The 22,649-nt window shown below is 47.6% G+C and overlaps 1 protein-coding gene across 1 annotated transcript in view; it reads right to left on the bottom strand.

Annotated features, from left to right (window-relative positions):
- Positions 1 to 22,649, bottom strand: part of MYO18B (myosin XVIIIB) — a 256,547-nt gene that overhangs the window by 180,092 nt on the left and 53,806 nt on the right. Inside the window, exons 12-19 of the mRNA XM_037816981.1 lie at positions 22,084 to 22,257; positions 19,137 to 19,227; positions 16,556 to 16,748; positions 14,039 to 14,119; positions 11,843 to 11,990; positions 5,364 to 5,523; positions 2,411 to 2,594; positions 1,373 to 1,595 (exon numbers count right to left, since the gene is read on the bottom strand). Coding sequence (XP_037672909.1) covers positions 1,373 to 1,595; positions 2,411 to 2,594; positions 5,364 to 5,523; positions 11,843 to 11,990; positions 14,039 to 14,119; positions 16,556 to 16,748; positions 19,137 to 19,227; positions 22,084 to 22,257 — 1,254 coding nt within the window. The remainder of the gene's footprint in view (positions 1 to 1,372; positions 1,596 to 2,410; positions 2,595 to 5,363; positions 5,524 to 11,842; positions 11,991 to 14,038; positions 14,120 to 16,555; positions 16,749 to 19,136; positions 19,228 to 22,083; positions 22,258 to 22,649) is intronic.

Raw genomic sequence — 22,649 nt, 5'->3', positions numbered from 1 at the left:
CCTGACCAGAGCATGCACACAGTAGCACTAACAGTCTGACAGCCATCCAGGGCACCTGCAAAGGCCCAGCGCTTCCCACCAGTCAAGCAGAATTGATTGGCTGAGGGACTGAGCCACTGGCTGTGACCATCTTGCTCTTCCCCTGTGACATTATCTGCCCCCTCTGCTTGTGGCTGTGCAGGCAGGAGGGATAATCAATGTGGCACTTGGGGGAGGAAGGGTCTCGTCTGCTCGCAGTTGCTCCCAGAGTCTGTCCAATACTTCGTGCCCAGGGTTCCATTATTAACACTGTGGGAAGAGATGGGGATGCAACCACAAGCTGAGGCATTAGTCACTGCAAAGACATTAAACAAATGGGTGTCCCCGAGACTCCCTGCCAGCTCCAACCACCCCATCATCTGCAGAGGAAATGGCTGCACCTGAAGCCATTTCTAACTGTCACGGAGAGAATCGATGTGGTGGCCTCCAGGGACTGAGGGGCAGGCAGGAAAGAATGGGAAGGATTAAGATCAAACGCAACTAATCAGATGAGCTAATGGTGGAGAGCTTGTATGCATGCTTGGTTTCTAAAATACAGACCAGAAGATTTTATTCCTTTGATTAAAACTCCTTCATCCTCCCTGCCACTCCATCATCTCCCCATCTGAAGCTAAACTCCTGAAGAAGGCATTCACAGCCCTCCCTGGTGGATTCTCCAGCCTCGACTCCCACAATTCTCCCCTCATTTTGAACCCCATTCCCTGAAAACACCCAGCTCTTTCATACCTCTTGCATCTGTACGGGCTGATCCCCCTCCCCCCACCTCTGAGACATGAGCCTCTTCTTATGTTTCAAGACCTGGTTAAGATGTTACCTCCTCTATGAGGTTTCCCCATTTGCCCCAATGAGAGTAGGAACCCCGGTACCCTCTGTATCCCTGGGTGACGCATGTCCTCATCACACCATAGTATCATCATCTGTTTCCACACTGATTTCCTAAACCAGACTGTGAGTAGCCTGTTACTATTTTGGAAATCCCACTTCCTATCCCAAAATAGACAGTCCTCAGATACTTCTTGCTGAAAGGAAGATGAATAAGACCTTCCAGGAGCTTACAACTAACTCAGGAAATAATATAGGCTTTGGACTCAAAGATATTAAGGTCCAAAATCCGGCTCTGCCATGGCCCAGTTGTGTGTCCTTGAGCAAATCCTTTCACCTTTGAGTTCAGCTCCCTCACCTGTAAAATGGGGGTAATCGGAGCATCTCCCTCACAGGGCTGCATGGAAAGCTCATGACATACAGCAGGTGCTCCTGTCCTTTGGCTGCCACTGGTAGGCAGGCAGGACCCAGGAGTAAGAGACAAGGTGCCCACTCCCCGGCTGTCTCTTACCTGCCCTGTGCAGACGCAGTGCTTCCAGGATGTGGGACCCTGCGAGCTGGGCCCTCAGTGCTGGGATGTCCAGGTGCAGGGGCCCGCCTGCCCCTGGCTTGTCTACACCAGGCTGGGGTGGAGTCAGAGATCCCTGCCCACTCCTGCTCTCCACCACTGGGTTTGGCACTAGGCAGTGGATGAAGTGTAACTGGGACCGTCTGATCATGTTCGTCAAGGCATCCTAGGATAATGAGGAGAGGGGTCAGGGCTACCTGTCTTAGGGGGAGACAGACAGGGGTCTGGAAACTCCCCAAATATACATTTTCCTTGGCCTGGGCATCTTTGGGGAGTACCTCTGTCCTAAAACAAAGACTTCCTGCCTACAACCTGATTTAAACTTATAAGAAATAAGGGAACTTTATTTTAACGGATGGGGAAACTGAGGCACAGAGAGGACAAGAAATTGATTCCAGGTCACAATGACCACTAGGGTAAGAGTTGGGACTAGAACCCAGGACTTGGTTTGAAGACTTTTCCACTATAATATGTTCTGAGGTTTTTTTCAAAATGTATCATTACCATGTCCTAGTCCTTCTAGGCTCAGCTTGACCATTGACAAGTCAAAGCATTCCCATCTGCTATTGGATTGATGTGTTCTGGTCTATGTAACATATTCACATCCAGGACTGGGTCCTGCTGCCTTCCTCCAAGGACGGCCTCACGGTGGAAGTGTAGGCATTGTGGTGAGTGAGAAAGATGGGTGGGGTGGGGTGGCTGTGATATTTGTCACCCCAGTCAAGGGGGAATCTGTAGCTTCTGGGGATTTCCTGAAGCCTCTCAATATCGCCTCTCAAACATGTTAGTGTTGAGACCCTGACCATGCTTCTTAGCTCCTCTGAACCTAAGTTTCCTCCTCTGCAGAATGTGGGGTGATACCTGCCTGCCAGGTTGCTGGAAAGGTTAAAGATGATGCAGGTGGACGACCCCATTCCAGAGGAGGTGAGGAACGTGTGACAGAAAAGGCTGTGATTAAATTGGGAAGGGGCACCCACTTACCATCTGCAGCTTGATCTGGATGCACATGGCTTTCCTCTTCACCGCGGCCAAGCTGCTGGCAAAAGTCCTCCTCACGGCCCAGATCCTCTGCAAAGCCTGCTGGGAGGTGCCCTCCAGGCCTGCCATGGCTCGGCAGACTGGGGGCAGGTTGGCCCAGGGCTGGAACAGGCTCCGAAGCTCTTCCCTGGCAGAAAGGGAAAGAGAAGGTGGCTTTAGGGGGCACTCAGGGTGGCTGTACCCAGGATGGGGATGAAGGGAATGGGCCAACCTTGCTTCCTGCTAATCTGCTTCCTGAACCCTGCCCTCAAGTCATGCATCCGAACCCCTACCTCTTTATACATGGACCCCTCTGCCACGCATACCTTTGTTTCATGACAAATGCCATCTCCTTCCTCCAATGCCTCTCTACCACCCACAAAAGCTCTCTCCCTCTGCTGACCTTGGAACTCTCTCCTTTTATTGGATATCCCTGTCATGTATATACCTGCACAAATATAACAAGACTGCACATTCTTAGGGGGCAAAATCATCTTGGTTATCCCTAGAACTGGTCTAGTATATAGTAGGTGGCTAATATATACTTCATGCAAGAATGAATAACTCACTGGCAGGAACCTCAAGACAATGTCAGTCTAATGCCTAGCCTAATACCTGAGCAAAGGGTAGTGCCATCCCTAAGTGGCTCTGTAAGGTAGCAGTTCTGAGAAGAGAGGGAAGGGTGGCCGGCTCCTTAAGTATCTGCTCTAACAAACCTGAGCTGGCCTGCCTTCTTGTCTAAGCAAAAGAGGACTAAGAAGACTGAACAGATCCTGCTGTGCCCTAGGATGGAGCTGGCACTCAGAGAAAACCTCATGCCTCCCAGGCCTCACCCTTCCAGTGAAAACATACAGACATCTTCCCTCCCTTCCTGCAAGTCCAGACCCCATCCCTGGCCTCAGCACTGAAGACACATTATCATTTCCTTCTCCTGCCCAATCCAACTATTCAAGCTATTAAGGAAATGAATCTTGCCCAAATTAGCCACAGGTGTTTTAAGCAAGCCAAATGCACAGCAGAGGTACAAAGACGAACTGGTTTGATTACACTCATGTTGAAATGGAAGCCTGGGGAGTGTGCTGGGGGAGCACTCTGGAAGCAGGAGCCCCAAGAGGAGAGGGGGCTGGGGACACTACTTCCTGATTCAGGAAGAGGAGGGCGAGGCCTTCTGTGTGGGTCTGGGAGACCTGACCTTCCGTCCTGTGTCTCCTTGGGCAAATCCCATGTCCTCTCCAGGCCTCAGCTCCTTCACGTGTGTAACAAAAGGGTTTGACCAAAACAATGGTTCTGAAACTTGAGTGTGCTTGAGGACTTCCTGGAAAGTTGGTCACCAATGCAGGTCCCCAGGCCTCCCCCTACACCCCCCACCCCCCCAGAGAAAGCAGGTGGGATCCAGGAATCTGAATGCTAAACAAGTATCCCAGTGAATCTAGCCCTTTGGGCTACAGAACCACACTCTAAGAAATGGGGCTGTTTGCTCTCAAAAACACTGAAGCTTGGCTCTCGAGGGGAGGATGGATGGCTGCAAGGCACACACAGCACCCTAATGGGATTTACTCATTCACCCCTGTGGGCTAGGATGTGTACATGCTGTTCCCTCTTCCCAGAATGCCCTTCACCCACAAGGTCACCTGGTCCACTCAAGTTCACCTCACTCTTCTCTAACTCTACACCCCTCACTTTCCTTGAGTCACAGGATTTTAGAGCAGGAAAGGAAGGGCCTACCATGAACGAAGCTTCTTATTATGCTGTCCCCTATGTTAAGCCACCAAACAGGTAAAATTGTCATCATCACTCCCACTTCTCAGATTATGAAAATGAGACTTGGTCATGCATGTTGAAAGAGCCAAGAGCAGAATTTGAACATCTGCCATACTCCAAAGCTGTGCGAGAGCCACTGGATCTTCTAAGCCTAATTCAACTACCCCTTATTTTATGGTGAAGGAAGCAGAACCCAGAGGAGGAAAAGTGATTGCCCATGGCCACCCAGGTGACAAGGGGCAGGGCTGGGATTTGACCCAGGTTCCCCAACTCCCCAAGTAGCACTCTGTGCACATTAACCTTTCACCCCCTCCCCTGCCTTGATCTCATTTCAGGACTGGATGCCCGTGAACCAGCTCCCATCAACTCTTGACCACAGTGACTGAGCACTTCCCCAGGAATCTCTGAGACCCAAGTTCAAATCCCGACTCTGCCACTTTTTTGCTGTGTAACCAGGGACAAGCCACTGCATCTCTTGGGGACTGAATTTTCTCATCTGTTGAATGGGGCTGATGATACCTACTGTGTTGTAAGGATTAATAAGATAATACTGATAGAGTGTTATCCACTTGGTCAGTAATGCTGTTCCTTCTCCACCCTCATGCCCCAGCACCTACTGGTAGTCTTGCCTTCTCTTCTTGCCCTCAAGCTCTTTCAGCATTGGACCTGGGAGGGCCACGCACACTCACCCCCAAGACAAGCATTTTTCAATAATTCTCTGAACTGAAACCAGCGCCTGCTGCAAGCCCTCTGCCAACTTCTAGGACAAGCAGCCAGGGAATGGGGTGAGCTTTTATTTTAATGCTACAAAATGTATCATTTCAGTTTTATGACCCCCTAGTTCTAGGATGTCCATAAAAGTTGTTCCAGTCACTTCATCTCTCAGACTTAATGAAAGGCAAAAAGCTAAAATAAGAAGTCGCAGTCTTTCAGCCTTTGTTCTACTTCCCCAGAAGGCCATCCTCTCTCCTCGGCTGGATTCACTCTGGCCAGGGGGAGACAATTTATCAGTGCAATTTGAGTTACAGTCCTTTGTTTCATTATGGAGGGATGGTATTCCCAGATCGGCCTTCACTCACTGTGCCGCCCGGCCCCCATACACCCAGCACGGCCCCTTGTGTACCCCACCCCTCACCCCAGCCCTGGCCCAGCTCACCTTTTGGACTGCTGCAGGAGCTGGGGGGCATCCAGGGCCGCAAGATTGGGCTTGGCTCTACGGAGCCAGCCGGTGAGGTCATAGCGCACAGGGTCCTGTCCCAGCTGATGGGCAATCTCACACTGCAGGGGCTGCTCACACGTCCGCAGAGGGGAGGTCTCTGAAGACAGACATGGAGTGTTGGGACCTGGCAGTGGACACTCAGCAATTGGTTGGTATTGCCAAAAGCATGCTTTTTTCCAGAATTAAATTTGTTTCCAGACAGTTAGCAGTACTGGGCATCCACACTTCTCCTGTTTTAGTGAATTTGTGCACATTATTTTTACAAAATGGATTATATGCCTCCTTTCTTTCTTAAAACCAGGATACCTGTCTTTCCCAAACACCATCATTGCACACAATCTTCATAACTTTTGCCATATTCACGTAGCTGCTGGGCTGCTATTTATTTAATATTTGCTGTAAATCAACTCGCATTTTTTCCTAAGGGAATTCATTTTAAAAGAAGTATTATATTGCCAGTTTGAAATGCCAGCCATATTTCTTTTCTAACCTATGTGGAAATAAATACATAATTATTAAATATTTTTAACATATTTGGGTGCCACCTAAAATCATCTTGAATACCATCAACCAAAGGCATAGAATTCTCTTGGGAGATGCTGGCACACACTTGGCTGCAGGAATTAAGGTAGGAGAGAGAAATGGACACAGTATCAGAATTAGAGAAGACCTAGGTTCAAACCTGACTTGCCCATTTATCACTGTGATAAAGAGGCCAAGCCACTTAGATCTCTGGGCCTCAGTTTCCTCTTCTGTTAAATGTGAATTAACTAATACATACCTCCTAAAACGCCTAAGGCATAAAGGTAATAATGTGTGTAAAATATTTTCCTCTAGTTCCAGTACCTAGTTACTACTCAATAAGAACTCCTGCTACTCATTATTATTGACTAGGTTGAACCCTTTGCTGATGCTCCAGAGTCACAAAGCATTTAGCTCCAGATCCCCAGGGCTCAGCATCATACCCAGCACATGAATGGAGTCTGGTAGTACTTGTGGAATGCATGAATGAATGAATGAATAATGAATGAATTGCTGGTCATTTATTATACTGTGCTAACTGTAGTGATGCTCTCAGGTTGAGTTGACCCATGTAGGGTAGCTGTCCCTGCACTGGATGGCTCCAGATGGATCACTATTAGGAGCAGTAGTATTGCTTTGCTTCTTGTTTCTACTATTCTTAATAATCTTTCTATTTCTGCATCCTGCTATTGTCAATGTACCTGCATGTACTGGGGTTTTGAGTCCTTCCCCCAAATCCTAATTTGCTACCTCTAAACTGCAATGAGCTAGGAAATAAGAGACCTGCATTTCCTGAAACTGTGCAAAATAAATGCAATCAGTGTCTGCAAGCTTTCCAATGAGTAAAGTGCATGGATTCTGTCACTTGTTTTCCTGGAAGGTCTCTTTGTTCCAGATAGCTGAAGTTGCCAGCATAGAACCCTTTCAGTTAAGTGAAGTTTTGTTGCATCAAGAGCCTCCTTTGAGCCCTTCAGAGCTATGCAGCCACAAGGGAGTCATATTCCAATGGAAAGGGAAAGCATCCTATGGAAAGGCAACAACGTACACACCAGGTCTGGAACATAAGTCCACAGTTGCCCCATCCCCCCTGCCCTCAATGCTGCCAGCATCTATCTGTTTACATGTCTGTCTCCTTCCAACAGACTGGAAGCAATTGGAAGGCAGGGACCATGTTTGTTCATCTTTATGTCCTGCAGCTAACACAGAGCTAGGCTCTGAATGAGGGCTCCGGCCGAACTTGGGGAGTGGGAAGGGACCAAGGCAGGAGAGAAGAAAGGCCATTAGTACCTATGGCTTGGTACTCTCTGCTGGGCACACTAACACACATGTTGTCATTCACATGTGTATCAATCACAGAGGCTGGTTTCTAGAGGATAAGACAGGTTCAGAGAGGTGAGGCAGCTTAGCTAATATAGCATGACACACTGGGACAGAGGCTGGACGAGATCTCAGGTCTGTGGGCTCCAAAGCCTGGCTCCATCCAGGATGGTGGCCCAGCAATGGAAGTGTCTCATTCCCCAGGAAATGGCCTGCTCATTCCCCACATTCACCTCTTTCTCCCAGAGGTGGTTGTCTCACCACAGTTTTGTTCATCAAAGCATTTTACAGGGAGCCTTTTACTTTCAGAACCCCCATGGCAACTCTCGTTAGAGGCAGCCTTGACCTGCACATCTATTTCGTGGTTTCAGCTGTCATCACCTCCTGCAGGACCCTGACCCCTCAGATGGCAGTAGGGTCTTCTGGGGGCCCTCTCAGCCCCAGTCTTCACTCCCTTTGGTTGTGACTATCCACTGCCTGACAGTCCACTGGGCCTGGGCTCTGTAAGAGCAGACCCCAACCCCAGAAGCCCATGATGGGGATGCTCAGCAAATGTACCTTAGCTAAAAGGGCTTCAAGTGTTCTGGCTGATTGAATGTACGCATTATCTCACAAGTAATCGGAGAACCTTTGAGACAAAAGTTTTTGTTCGTTTGTTTGTTTACCAAAAATTTCTGGGTTAATGTGATAGTCTCAGCCAGTCCAGGACAAAGGATGCAACAGTCACTCCCCTGGGTAACTGAAGGTCTTCCAGCATCCCACCCAGAGTGTCTGGGCATGGCTCCATCAGGCCCCACAAGAAAAGAAGGGACCCCAAATGCAGCCAAATCTTCTGTTCCAGCCACTTCCTACATGACACCTTCTGCTTCTGACCCTGGCTCTGTCTCTTTTGCCTAAAAGTTGGAACCCAGAAAACATTGCATTTGAGAATTTCATGTCATTTGATTCTGAATAACTGAGGTTTTCACATATTCATCTATCCTGTAACAATCATTGGTTGTACACCGCATCACATGACTTTCTAAAGGCTGGGCATGTAAAGTGAACAGGCTAGCCCCTGTCCTCATGGAGCTGCCATTCCAGTTAGGGGAGATGGAGGGTGAGCAGACACTGGACATCTGACAGCAATATTGCAATGGAGCAAAGGAAGGCAGGGGAGGGGAGGCAGGAGTGAGGGTAGGGTGGGGTCAGGGAAGGCCCTCCAGACCTGAAGGAGGTATAGGAGCAAGTCATACTGAAATGTGGAGGAAGAATGTTCCAAGTAGGAGGAGCTGCCAATGCAAAGGACCTGAGGCAGGAGTGTGCTTGGTGTGCTTGAGGAGCGGCAAAGAGAGTGGTGTGATTAGAATGAAGTGAGTGAGGAGAGGGGAAGGCAAAATTGTAGATAGCCACTGAGGGCTTGCTGGGTTCCAGGCACTGGAGAGACAAAAGACTACAGACAGTGGTGCACCCTACCCTCAGGGAGCTTACAGGTAGCCTGGGAGACAGATGACCAGCAAGGAGAGCAAGTAAAAAACAAAACGTTACAGAGTATGTACAGAGCCCAGAAGGAAATAAATAGGGAGCTGTGATGGGACAGCATGTTTGCAGAGGGGACAGCTACAGACAGGTGTCAGGCGACCTCTGCAAGGTAGATGTAGAAATGCTTTTGTACACCTTAGCTCCCCAGTACAGCCCTCTGGGGTAGGTGTTACCATCTACACCATTTTACAGAGAAGGGTGGTGACTTCCCAGAACTCACACACACTGCAATTAAGCATGGGAGCAGGGACCCAACCCAGGTCTCTGGCCTGAAGCCTGGGCTTTTCACAGCTCTATCTCCTGGCTTCCTCTGGATCTGGGTAAGGTTCCTCCTACCCTGACCCCCCATCTTCATTCCCAAGCCCATCAAATGTGGAGACATGGGCTGCTTTCAGCATCTGGAGAGTGATCACAGATTTGTCTGGCCATTGCAGCAAGGCTGCCTAGATCCAATGCCAGCTCTGCCCTCAGCCTCTACAGGGTCTGACCAAGGCCTCAGCTACCTCACTGTACCGGGTGTATAGTGAAACCCACCTCACTGCATGAGGAGCAGAGATTCTGGCTGTTGAATGCCTGGCTCACAAGAAGGGTTCCACAAACAGCAGTTTCTTCTGCCCCTTCATCCTCATTCACCAGTGGGCAAAGGGGAAGACACCCAGGTAACTGTCCCAGAGGCTGGAGTGGAGGGGAGAGAACCTTTGCTAGGCTCAAGTCAAGCGCCAGGACCCCTCCAGGGTGAGGGCAGTCCAGGGCTGCGTTATGACTTCCCTGGGCCCTGAGCACTTTTGCCTTCGTGGGTCCCCTCCTCTATAAATAAACACACACACACACACACACACACACACACACACACACACACACACACTGTATAAAGATGACTATATTAATATTATTAATTTATTAAAACATTCTATTCAACCTAAAAGTTCATTTCTAATTATGATTTTAAAAGAAATTAAAACATTTTTTCATGGGCCTCTATAAGCCTCATGGGCCCCAGGCAATGAGTCCAAGAAGTCGGCCCGGGGTGGTCAGTCTTAGAGCCGGCCTTTCTGGAAGTAACTTGGGCGTTAATGCTCTGAGCTTGTTCCAGATAGAACTGCTGGAGCCATCATGTGCTGCTGCTTAGAAAACATTCTCCTGATGGGAGGGCTGGAAACCACCTTGAATGCCCCAGACAGCGACATCACTGGTCAACCTGGAATGGAGGCTTCTGCTGGCTCCAGGTCAGCCAACGGCAGTGCTGTGAGCTGCCTGTACTTGTTTCTCTGACTCTTCTCCCAACTTCTCACAAACCAGATCAGTCGAATGTTTACCCCGATTTTCCACCGAGATAGAGCTTGTCTAGGTCACCGGTGACCTCCTCCTCACCAAATCGAGAGTCATTCCTCAGCCCACACCCCACTTGGGCCCTCAGCAGTGTTTAATAACCTCGAGCGCCTTCATCCTGTGGCTCCCACATTCTCCTGGTTTCCCTTCTACCCCCCTGACCACTCCCTCTCAGTCTCCTTGTCCTCAGCCTCTCAAAATGGAGTGTCCCAGGCTAAGCCCATGAGCATCTTCTTGACCAACACTAATTCCCTCAGTGACCTCAATCAGAATCCTGGTCCTCAATCTTCTTCTTACAGACTTAATTGCCATAGTGTCCCTTTCCCCACGGGTGTGTCAGTCCCAAGAGGGTGCAGATATTTTTTTTGTTCACTGACGTAGCCCCAAGGCTTAAGTGATGCCTGCCACATTTTAGGTTCTCAATAAATACTTGTTGAATGAACCAATGAGTGAGAGAGCCCTTGTCCTGATTGCCCAAGTCAGTCAGGACAGATAAGACCTCAGACTGCATTTGTCTTCTTAAATGTCTGAGGGCACCCTGGTGGAGTGGAGACTACATGAGTTTTAGATCCAGACAACCCTTGATTTAGACCTGCCCTTAGACAGTCACCCTCTCTGTGACCTCATCATGGGGACAAGAAGATCTACCTCTAAATATGTGACAGGACCCTACCAGATGATATGCACTAAGCAGTGGGCACAGTGCCCAGCCTGGATAGCTATATGCTATCCCTCCAACCCCCAAAATATCAGGAATAATGTTCACTGCCATCAACACCCTCATTCTCATCAATAACACTTCCAACACTTTGCAGCTGATAACAAAGCTTTGCACGTACATTATCTCATCCATCCTTTTAACAGAAATTGTGGAGAAGGGGAGGCCAGGGACGACTCATGTTCCCATTTCACAAATGCAGCAAGTGAGAGAGAGGTTTGCTCAGAGTCACACAGGCAGAAAATAGGGATAGTCAGACTCAAACTTGGGAATGACTAATTGCAAGTCCCATGACCTCGTTGTCCCAGCATGTGTCTTGATCTCTGCTTTCTCTGCCCCTTCCCTCCCAACCCAATCCATCCCCAAGTGCTATGGATTTTACCTGCTAAATACCTCCAGAGTCTGCCCACCTCTATCCACTCTCACTGTCCCCTCCATGGGGCAGGCTGGTTTCTCTCTCACCTGGCCACCTTCCACACTGCAACCTGGGTGAACTTTTCAGAACAGGAATCTGACAAACCTCCCATTGCCAAAAATTCCTCACAGCCTCTCCTTGCTCCAGGGTTAAGACCAGGGCTTTGGCAGTCTGAGCCCAGATGACCTCTCCAACCTTGGCCTGCATCTGTTAGATCTAATTGGATGTACCACCCCATGAGAGCCTTCTCTGGCTCCCAGAGAAATTAGGTCTACCTGAAGCACACCATCAGAGTGCCACATACCCTGTCATCTCAGACTCACTGCACACAAATGAGCTTGCCTGTTAGCAAGTCCATCATCTTTCCTCCCATGAGGAAATGGTTCCTCTCTGTATACGACGGTACCCAGCACAGAGAGGTGCTCCATGTGTTTGGAGCATGAATAAATGAACACATAAGCAATAAAGCACACATGTGCACATACACATGCATCTCTACACTCAAGAGCCCAAGCAGGCCTTATCAGGACTTTTACTACAGCTGACAAGACAGACTCCAACATCCAGGTTGGACTTCACTCCTTGCTCCCTTACCTTCGGCCCCAATTCCTTTCTTCTCAAAGGCCTCACATAGACGTTTGAGCACCACGCTGTCTCTGGAGCTCTCCACCCGGACCTCCTCGTCCAGGACCCAGAAAAGGCCCCTGGCATCCTTGACACCTCCTCCAGCTAGTACGCGGACCTGGAGGGAAAAACAGGGGCACTGAGGAGCCCTGATCCCAGACAGAGGCCAAGTCCTGGGCCACCCTTCCCACCGATGGAGAGTGGGGAATCTGAGTCCCAGTCACAATGACTCAGAACACTGCTGGCTCATGCTCCTGGCTCCCGTGGGCCTCCAAGCTCTCATTGTTGAAGCCCCCAAAGCTCTCATAACCTCTTGGTTGTAAGGAGTGCAAATGCTGCCTCTTCCTCCCTTCCTGGGTGATTTTGGGCAATTCACCACACCTCTCCAAGCCTCCATTTTCTCTTGGAGAATACAAATACCTTCCTCAGAGGGCTGTGGTGAGGACTGAATGGGCACAGGCAGAAGGAAAGCACCCTGTAGAGCATGCATTTCTGGACACTCATAGGGCAACTGGTCTATTTGGGCACAGCCAGACGTGAAAGGGTTAATTTCATCTGCATCACTTTCTCTTAGAAGTCTTTATAATATTTTTTAAACTAAAATCTTAAAAAGCATAAGCATTCAAAGACTGTTTCAGAGAAGGTACTTGGTTCAAAACCACAGACCCAGAATTTTAAATCTAGCTGTGAGCTTCAGAGACCATCTAGGTGACCCCATTATTTTACATATGGGAAACTGAGAGAGGCCCAGGGAGTTTAAGAGGCTTATCTTAGGGCCTGCAATGAGCTGGCACAAGCGAAAATGGCACTGAGTGGTTATGGAGGAAATGTGATGTGTAAAGCAACAACTGTCCCCATTTGCCTGGGACTGGGGGACTTCCCAGGACATGAGGCTTTCAAGGCTAAAGCCGGGAAAGTCCCAGGCAAACCAGGACTGTTAGTCACCCTCATACACCCCTCATGGGCCCAGAGAGGGTTAGGAACATCCAGGGTCACCTGGAAACATCACAGGACTGGAACAGGATCCCAGGTGTCCTGGGCCTTCTTTATTGGAGTTGAAACTGACACCCACCTCACCCTCAGAAGGTAACTATTCCCTGCCACAGCCCAGCGGCTCTGGGAACACCACATCCCGTCCTCTCCACACTGCCTGAGTGCTCCCCTCAAACCTGCCCCTTCCAAGGAGTGGCTCAAATGAGAGGCCTGATGGGGAGGGGGGAACCAGGCAGAGAGAGATTCCAGGAAGGGCACACCCACAGTCAATGGCCAGCAGGGCTTATGCATGAGGGAGCTTTGCCCACTGTGAGCGACAGAAGGCCTGAAAAACACCCTGGGCCAAAAGGAGATGAGGAACAAGGTATAGGGCAGCCTGTGGTGTCAAAGGGCAGAAGAAACGTCACCTGTGGAACACCTACTTCATGCCAAGAATTGTGCCAGTCACTCTGCGGGCAGTCTCTCATTGACTTTCACAACAACTTCAGGGGTTTACTCCAAGAAGGAGATGAGAAAATGGAGGCCCAGAGAGGTGAACTGACTTGCCTGAGGTCACCAGTACTGGATCCACATCTTTCAAGATCCACAGCCCAAGCGTTTTCATGTCAACAAACAAGGAGCAAAAATGTCAAGTTAAATGGCCAAGGGCAGGTCTGGGAAAGGATTGAGCAAAGGTGCAGGTCTGGAGTTTGGAATGGAAAAAGTGAGTTCAAGTCTCAGGTATCTCCCAACCTAAAGTCTGTCTTCCCCCAAGGTAGGTCAGGGGCCTGAATACATCACCCCCTACTCCCCATTCTTTAAGGACCCAATCTCTGCAGGGGGCAGCACCTTCATCTCAACATCTGATCCTTCTAGGAGAGAGTAGCTGGAGCCACTGGCCCCGAAATCCCTTTAGTTCAGACCACAGGCTCCTAGGCTTAGACATAAAACAAGTGGTTCTTCAACCCGAAGAGCTTTTAGATATCCCATTGTCCAGACCACACCCACAGATCAAGTAAGCATAATCTAGGGGTAAGTTCCCAGCATCAGGTTTTACAACCACCCTTGGGTGATTCCTGGGGCAAAGAGTGTTGAGAACTAGTAGCTTAAAGACTCAACTTGGCTGGTATTTCTATAAAAAGGTTGTGTGGCATCTGACATCTGACACCCTTGGTTTAGTGAATACCATATTACCTGGGAGGGGTTCTGATCCACAACTGCCACCGTGGCCCCTGGAGAAGATTCTGGAAGGTCAAACTGCACAGGAACATCTTCCTGGAAAATCACAGAATTTAAAAGTTAGCTTTATCAGTGAGCTAGAATGGAGAAGAAAACTTCTGCAGGAGGAAAAAGAGTTGAGGACTTTCATCACCCCTTGGTCTTTGTTTGAGCAGAAAGATTATAAACCAATGTTCCTGATACTGTTCACCTTGCCATCAGCAATCATCGAGAGAGCTTTGTTAGTCCGGACTTTTCTACTAGAACCAAAAAGTGCTGGACTGAGTGCTAGGTACTGGAGGGAACAAACATAAACTATGGATAAAAAAATTATAATAAATAAACATTATTATATTATATTATTGTAATTATTTTATATTATTATATCATAATTATAACTATATTATAAAAATTTTATGATAATAAAAATAATTAGAAATGTCCAGACAGCCCTGTGTGCTAAGTTGCTTATCACAGCCTTATTTATGATATCTTAAACTTGAAAACTAACCGTAGATCCAAAGAGGAGTTAAGACAGAATCAGAAAAAACTGTCAAAATGTGCATTTACTAAAACTTGTCAATGGAGTGGGGAAATGTGGATAATATATTGCTGTGAGGAAAAGAGGGGGCAACAAAATTATGTATTCAGAAGAATTGCAAATCTGTGGAAAAAACAATACACAAAAAAACGACTGGTATAACACACAGCAGTGCAGTAACAGTGGCTGCTTCTGGATGATGGGGCTATAAGGAGATTGTGTTTTCCGCTTCTCTACACTTCTGTGCATTTTCTAGTTTTTAAATAAAGAAAATGTTACCTTGATAATCAGAAGTAAGTGAAACACTATGGGGAAAATATAATAATAGCTGCTACCATATACTGAATGCCTAATAAGATTAGGCTTTTTCTACCCTACTTTATTAAATGCTCAAAACAGCCCCTTTAGGGTGTGTGGTAAAAATGATGATAAAAATAACCCCAGTTCCTACTTCTCCCTGTATCCATGTTCTTTGCAGAGGGACAGTGAAGCTTCTTCCATCAAGAAGTGGAGCCTACTCCCCTACCCCTTGAATCAAGGCTCAGCCTTGAACTTCATGTGACCAGTCAAATGCAGCAGAAGTGACACTGTGCCACTTCCAAGTCCAGGCTTCAAGTTCATTCTCTTGGAACCCTGCCCAGCTGCCATGGAAACAAGCCTGGGCTAGCCTACTAGAGGATGAAACATTTGTGAAGCAGAGGAGTCACGTGCCATAGATAAGCCCATGGCCAAACGACCCACAGACACTTGAGAAAGCCCAGCCAAGATCATCAGAGCCACTGACCTTACCTCCATCTAACCATAGATACAAGGGCTACCCCAGCACTGACCAGAACTACCTAGGCAGCCCATAGACTCCTGAGCAATTACAAATGGTTATTTTTTAAGCAACTATGTTTCCTGTGCATCATCATTGTGGCAAATAGTAACTGATACAAGAGTACTATTATTTCCATCTTACATGTAAGAAACTGAGGCTCAGAGAGGCTAAGTGACTTTCCTAAGGCCACACAGCTTTGAAGTAACAAAGTTAGTATCAGACACCAGGTATTATCAATGTCATTTGTTCAAGGTTTACCCATTTTGATGCTTCTGTTTTATATTGCTGTACAGGCTACAACCTAGGAAATTACCTCAATATCAATACCTATTATCCTATTGATTAACAATGTTGGTATTTCTAATCTTTTGTCATTTGCACTTTCTGGAGTCAAAAAGGAGACCTTCAGGGAAGAAGCAGGGGGTAGTGATCACCAACGGATGTGAAGAAGGCTTCTGGGATGCTAGTGATGTATTTTAGACCTGGATGGTGGTTACATGAAATTGTTCATTTGGATAAAATCATTCGGCTGTATACTTCTGATTTATGCTCTTTTATGTATAAATGCTATATTTCAATTTAAGCATGTCTTTTTAACAAATGAGAATAGAGGGCTAGCAGAAACAGGCCTGTACATATTTCCTGGTCCACACACACAGTATTTCTAAGGTGTCTCCCAAGAAGGGGAGCTGCTGGGCTACAGAGTACGTGCAACTTCAACTTTGTTCAATATTGCCACCTTGTGCTCCAAAAGGGTGATTAAGCCACTGTTTTCAGCCAACAACAGAATGTAAATGACTTTCCACATTGGTAAAGATGCAGCCTCACTCTCGGAGGAGGCTTTAGCATGGGGGAAGTGGGCAAAGAGGACAGCCATTCCAAAGGAGGAATCCTTTGTGAGCAAAGCCCTGGAGAGCCCCATGTTCCCTAATGTTTCTCGACTGCAGGATGCAAGGGAACAGACAATGGAGTCAGGGCCACAGAGAGAGATGAGGAGCAGCAGAGACTTTGGGTCCCAGATTGGGAGTCAGGGCTTTGTTCAGCAGCAGAATGAACTGAAGGCGCCTTTGAAGGACCAGAATTCCACCCCTCCCTGACCCCACTTCACCCCCTCCACTGAGCCCAGCTGTACCTCTCGGTATCCCTCCAGTGTGGAGGCAAAGGTCCGCTGGTAGAAAAGCAGCTGCAAGCGCTCATGGGCATAATTGTGGCACAGCTCCTCGAAGGTGGCAGCCCGGTCCTTGCCCTGGTGCCGGGGGTTCTGAAAGCCTGGAGAGTCCACCACCATGATGGAGGCTGTAGAGAGGTGGTAGGAGGAGAAGGATCTGGGGAGAGAGGGGAGGGGCCCCATCACGACTTGGAGTCTTAAAGCCTCACTGGTCCAAGCCTTCTACTCCCTCATTGAAGACATGGAGAAACTGAGGCAGCAGGCAGGGTGTATCTGGATACCCAGAAGGCTCACCCCCCACAGGCTGTGTCACCTTGGGCAAGTTACTTAACCTCTCTGAGCCTGGTTTCCCCAACTGTGAAATGATGATGGTGTGGGGGCTGATTCTAAGGGCTGCAGTAAGGATTTAAACTATGGAAAGTGCCTCTCAAGACCCATGGACACAGCAGGTCTTTAGGATACGTTACTTAACCAGCAGGCTCAGAGTGGTGAAATGACTTGCTTAAGGTCACACAGCAAGTTGGCTATATGTTGTGCCCTAGAGCCTACTTTTCTTTCCCCAGTGACATATTGAAATTAAAAAACAATTTTGTCCTGTTTCATAGCTTACAAAGTTCTTCCAAGCTCTCACCCTAATGGATGCTGTAGAAAACTCTGTGGGGTGGGCAGAGCAGGGATTAGTGACATTAGAATGCAGGAGTTAAGAAGTTTATAACAGCCAAACTTGAGCTTGAACTCTAGTTCTGCAATGTAGGGGCTGTGTGCCTTGGAAGATTCACTAGACCTCTCTGAGCCTCTGCCACCTCATCCATGAAAGGATTAATGATGGAGACTAAATCAGAGGGCTGGTAGAGAGTTGAATGTGATAAGACACTCATTGTTCCAAAGGGAAGGTCAGGAGTTCAGTCAGTGCTCAATAAATGTAATCTGCTAGGATTAACATGATCAGCTATAAGCTTTGAAGGGCCCCTAATTTGAACCTTAGCTCTTCTTTATTATTTGCCCAATTTTTCCATCCATAATATGGTGTTAGCAAGAGCAGCCACCACACAGACAGCATGACGATGAAGTCAGGTAACGCTGGGAAAGCCAGACGCCTGGTAGGTGCCCAATAAATGGTGGTAGGTGGGCAATGTGACCATCAAAATGCCCACGGCACTGGTGCAGATGCTGAGAACTCAAACCAAGCCACCACCCTTGGCCTTCTCCCAGCAGTTCATTTTCCACTCCCAGGACTCCCCTTTCTGAGAACCCCTGGTTTCTAGATAATGCATCTGTGGTATCAGAAGGCAACTGCTCCAGCTGTGATACAGAGAGTTGATTCTGTATCTCTGCAACATCAGAGAACCAAGGCAACTCTGCTGCTATGCACCAGCCCCATCACTTTAACAGAATTTTGGAAACCTAATTATGCCTTCTGCTTTCACAGAGGAGGGAAGAAAGCCCTCGGCTGTGTTCTGGATCGGCCCACAGAATTGCTTAAAGGGTTTTGAAAGGTGGGCTCAGAGCGTCACTCATGGTGATATAAAGTAGAGGCTTCTGGTGCCCACAGCCCCCAGACACATTTCAAAGACAAACCCCAGCCCACACCTAAATTCTACACCAGCCACTCCCTGTTCCCAGCTGGAAAATTTAGGGAAACAAATGGATGAGAGCAACGTGGCAGGTTATTCAGGAAAATTCCACGGAATGAGGTGGGGATAGAGCACTGTGTTTGGATCCCAGCTCTGCCTCCAGTGCCTCAGTTTCCCCATCTGTAAAATGGGCTGATGTATTAAACGATAGTTAAACAATGAGTGCAGGCTCTGTGGATGTGCTAAAAAAAATTGTTAGCTTTGATAATCGGCATTTTTTAAATTGAGGTAAAATTCCTGTAACATAAAATTAACCATATGGCATTTAGTATATTCACTATGTTGTGCAACCAGCACCTCTATCTAGTTCCAAAACATTTCACCCCTATGAAAGGAGACCCCGTGCACATTAAGCAGTCCCCTCTCCCCCTTCCCCTCCTCCCAGCCCCTAGCAACTCCCAATCTGCTTTCTGTTTCTATGGATTTGCTCATTCTGGATATTCCATATAAGTGGAATCATACAAAATTTGTTCTTTTGTGTCTGGCTTCTTTCACTCAGCATAATGTTTTCAAGGTCCATCCATGTCGTAGCATGTATCAGGACTTCATTTCCTTTTATGGCTGATTAATACTCCATGGTAGGGACATGCCACATTTTATTTATCCATTCAGCAACTGATGGACATTTATTGGTATTTTTATCATCGTTACTAGAAAAAGTAACTTAAATGCATTACTTCTTTTAATCCTCCCAATGACCCTGGGGAATAGAGCTATTTTACAGATTAGGAAATCAAAGTTGGAGAGGTGAATGGATTTGTGAACGTCACATGGCCCCCATAGGTGGCCACAGTGGAAATTTATCCCAGCACTCTCCAGATCAAACATCCACTCTGCTAAACCACCCCATGCTTGAGTTGTTTGTGTGCCTGCAGGAGGCAAACTTGGTGCCCAGCAAAGGCTGCCATTACCTGTTGATGAGTGAGATCACAGCAGCAAAGAGCTCTTGGTACAGGCCGGAGGCCATCCCCTCCACACACTCCACACCTGTCATCTTGAGCCCTGTTGTTGGGAAGGAGGAAAGGACCAATGTCCATGATCAGAACTTTGTCTGAGGCCAAGGACATCACTACAGAGGCAGCCGAGGGTTGCCTACCCTTTGAAAATCCCCATATGTCCATCCTCCCAATTGCTGAAATCACATCCTCATACTTTTAGGGCAACATTCAAATATCTTAAGAGCTACAGAGGCCTGCATAACCCCATCCTACCACCCTCTCCAACATGCTCTCTGCTTAACTCCTATTATTCTCTTGTCAACTCCTGATTATCCACTGTGGATCAGCCTGAATGTCACCTCCTCAAGGAGGCCTTCCCTGATCAGACCCCTCCAACTCCCATTAGGCCATTTCTCAGTTTTGTCTTATAGTTCTTAGAGCTGCATATCTTTACTTATGTGGTTATTTTGTTCATCTGTGTCTCCCCCATGGAGGCTGAGTGTTCCATGAAGATGGGGACTGTCGGGTTTTGTTGGCCTGTAAATGCCCAGTGCCTGAGTAGGCATTCAGTAAATGTTTCCTCTTACTGGAGGAAATTTGGCAATTCGCATAAGAAGTTTTAAAATGTTCATCTACTTTAACTTAACAGTTTCACCCCAGGCTTTTGTTCTAAAGAAATATTCAGAGAACAAGGATTTCTAGGTACCCACATTCTTCCGAGTGTTCAAATTGGCAAAAAACAAAACAAAACAAAACAAAAAACACACACACAATAAAACCACAAAAAACCACAATACTTTTTGGAATAGTTTGAATACATCCCACTAAAACAGCCAGCCTTGATGAGGGTGCATTTTACAAACTGAGGTGAGAGGTGTCGGAGGAATCAGATCACAAATCCTTACTCTTTGTTTCCATCCACAGAAATTGAAACACAATTTCCAAATCTTCAGGCACTTAGGGTCTAGAGAAAGAGTTCTACTTGTACATTCCAGTCAGCCTGCTATAGCCCTGAGAGCATTTCCATCCCTCCTTTAACTCCACCCCCAACCTGGGCTGTTGCTAGGCAACCCACAGCCTCCCAGTATCTCTCCTAAACTTGCTGGTCCCCTGCCTGCTTAAATATCTACCCTGGAGATCTTGACCAGAGAGGTTGACTCATACTCACAAAGCCGTGTGTGTGTGTGTGTGTCTGTGTGTGTGTGTGTCAGAAAGGAGGGGTGATCTTTAAGCAGACCACAGCTCACAGTAGAGCACAAGCCTAGAAGGAAAGAAAAAAGGCCAGGGGAGTCCAAGGAAACCAGCCATCCAGGTGAAGTCCCTGGATGGTGAAGCAGCTCCAAGGATTCTATGGGCCCCCAGGAGAACTACTCACAGAATTCTCAGAGACCCCTGGGCTCCAAGAAGGTCCCTTTGTACCTCATTTCCTGCAGCCAAACCATCTGACTGGTAGAAGGCTGCACACTTGGGGCTTAGCAACTCTCATCTTGGCAGGTGAAATAGGAGGTGCTCTTGCCTTTACTCCACATCAGTTAAAAGCAGTCCCTGTTCCTCCAGATGCTCAGGCCCAAATCCTAGAAGCCATCCTTGGTCCCCCTCTTGCCTTAATCTCCAGGGCCAATGCTATCATCTCTACTGGTAAACTATATCCTGAATTTGTCCACCTCTTCCCATCTCAACCACCACTTCCCTAGTCCAAGCCACACTGTCTCTCACCAGCTTCCCAGCTGGTCTCCCTTCTACTCACTGCCCAACCTTCATTTGGGCTAAGCTTCATAATGTAAGTCAAATCACATAAGTCCTCTGCTTAAAATCCCCACCCCCAACCCATGGATTCTCCTCAATCTCAGAATAAAAACCCCAGTTTACAAACTCTTGGTTGATCTGATCCCCTGTAGTGGCTTGGAAATATATACCCCAGAAAAACATGTTATTCATCTTGATCCATTTCTGTGGGTGTGAACCCACTGTAAACAGGACCTTTTGATGAGGTTACTTCACTTAAGGTGTGGTCCAACTTAATCAGGATGGGTCTTTATCCTATTACTAGAGGTCTTATAGGGAAGACCACAGAAAGAGAAGCCACGGAGAGCAGCCAGAAGCTGGAAGTCAATGGAACCCAAAAGAGAAAGGAGAAGATGCCGCTATGTACATTGCTATGTGATGGAAAAGCCAAGGAACCCCAGAGATTGTTGGCCAACCAGAAGATACCAACCCCAGGAGAAAGCAAACCTTCTAGTCTCTAAAACTGTGAGCCAATACAATAAATTCCTGTTTATTTTGTGGGTTGTTGTTGTTGTTAGATGCTTTTTTTTTTAAGAGAAATTGTAGGCTTACAGAAAAATCATGCATAAAATACAGACTTCCAATATCATATCCTATCATTAAAACCGTGCATTAGTGTAGTATATTTGTTGATAAAAGAACATTTTCATCATTGTACTATTAACTATAGTCCATGGTTTAAGCCAACCCACTGTACGGTATTTGTTGTAGCAGCGAGGAAACTAAAACACCTGATTCTCACTCTCGAACTTCATCTCCTACAATCCTCCCATCCCTCTCCAGCCACATTGGTCTTCTTCCTGCCCCTAAAACAGGAAGGTCAGTCTTCCTAGCTCTACCTTAAAGGGACTCAACAAACATCACATCCAATGAAATGCCTCAGTCCCTTGGCATGGCCCACAGCCCCCTCCTGCATTTCAGCAGCCTGTGTGACCAATGGGCAGAGCTATCTATTTGTCCTAATGCACCATGCAGGTAGGGACCATGTCCACTTCCTCCACTCAAGAGTGGCTTCCCCTGCACTAGCACAGGCCCTCAATAAATCCTCGATGAATGGGTGAGCAAATGCTGCTGTGTCCTCAGGGTCTGGCTTACTAGGGACCCAGCCCACCCAGAGAGGCAGCAGGAGCAGTACCTGAGCTGGTCTCCTCATCCTCAAGGCCCCGCCGGCTTGGCCCAGATGTCACCTGCTCAATGATCTGCCGCAGGTGGTGCTTGAAGGTGGCTGTGTTCAGCTCCTCGTACTCACAGCCCAGGGCTTCGGCTGCATGGTTTGCCCACTCAAACCGCATGAACTGCTTTCGGCCCACTGCACAAGGGACAAAGCACAAGGATGGTGGTGAGGTCCAGGGCATGGGATGGGTGGGCACCCTAGAGGACCTCAGAGAATCTCGCCACCTGCCCAAACTTGGGACTACCCATTCTCAGGTCTGGGTCCCCAGAGGACGGTCCCCTGGGCAGAGATTAAGTGTCCCAAGAGACACACTTAACCTACCCACTCGCCATTTGCATTTTTCATTTTTTCAAAGCAATTAAAAATATCATGCGCAATACTCTGAATGTGGAATTGGGGAATAGTTAGTAAAAATATGATTTACCTACCCACATATCTATTTATCTACCCATCTACCCATTCACCACCCTCTGCCAACCACCTACCTATCCATTCAACTAAACCACCCAAGCAGCTGCCCATTTATT

The sequence above is a fragment of the Choloepus didactylus genome, chromosome 23 (genome assembly GCF_015220235.1).
Source record: "Choloepus didactylus isolate mChoDid1 chromosome 23, mChoDid1.pri, whole genome shotgun sequence".
NCBI lineage: Eukaryota > Metazoa > Chordata > Mammalia > Pilosa > Megalonychidae > Choloepus > Choloepus didactylus.
The sequence above is the reverse complement of the archived record's forward strand: the minus strand, read 5'-3'. Positions and strand labels throughout refer to the sequence as shown.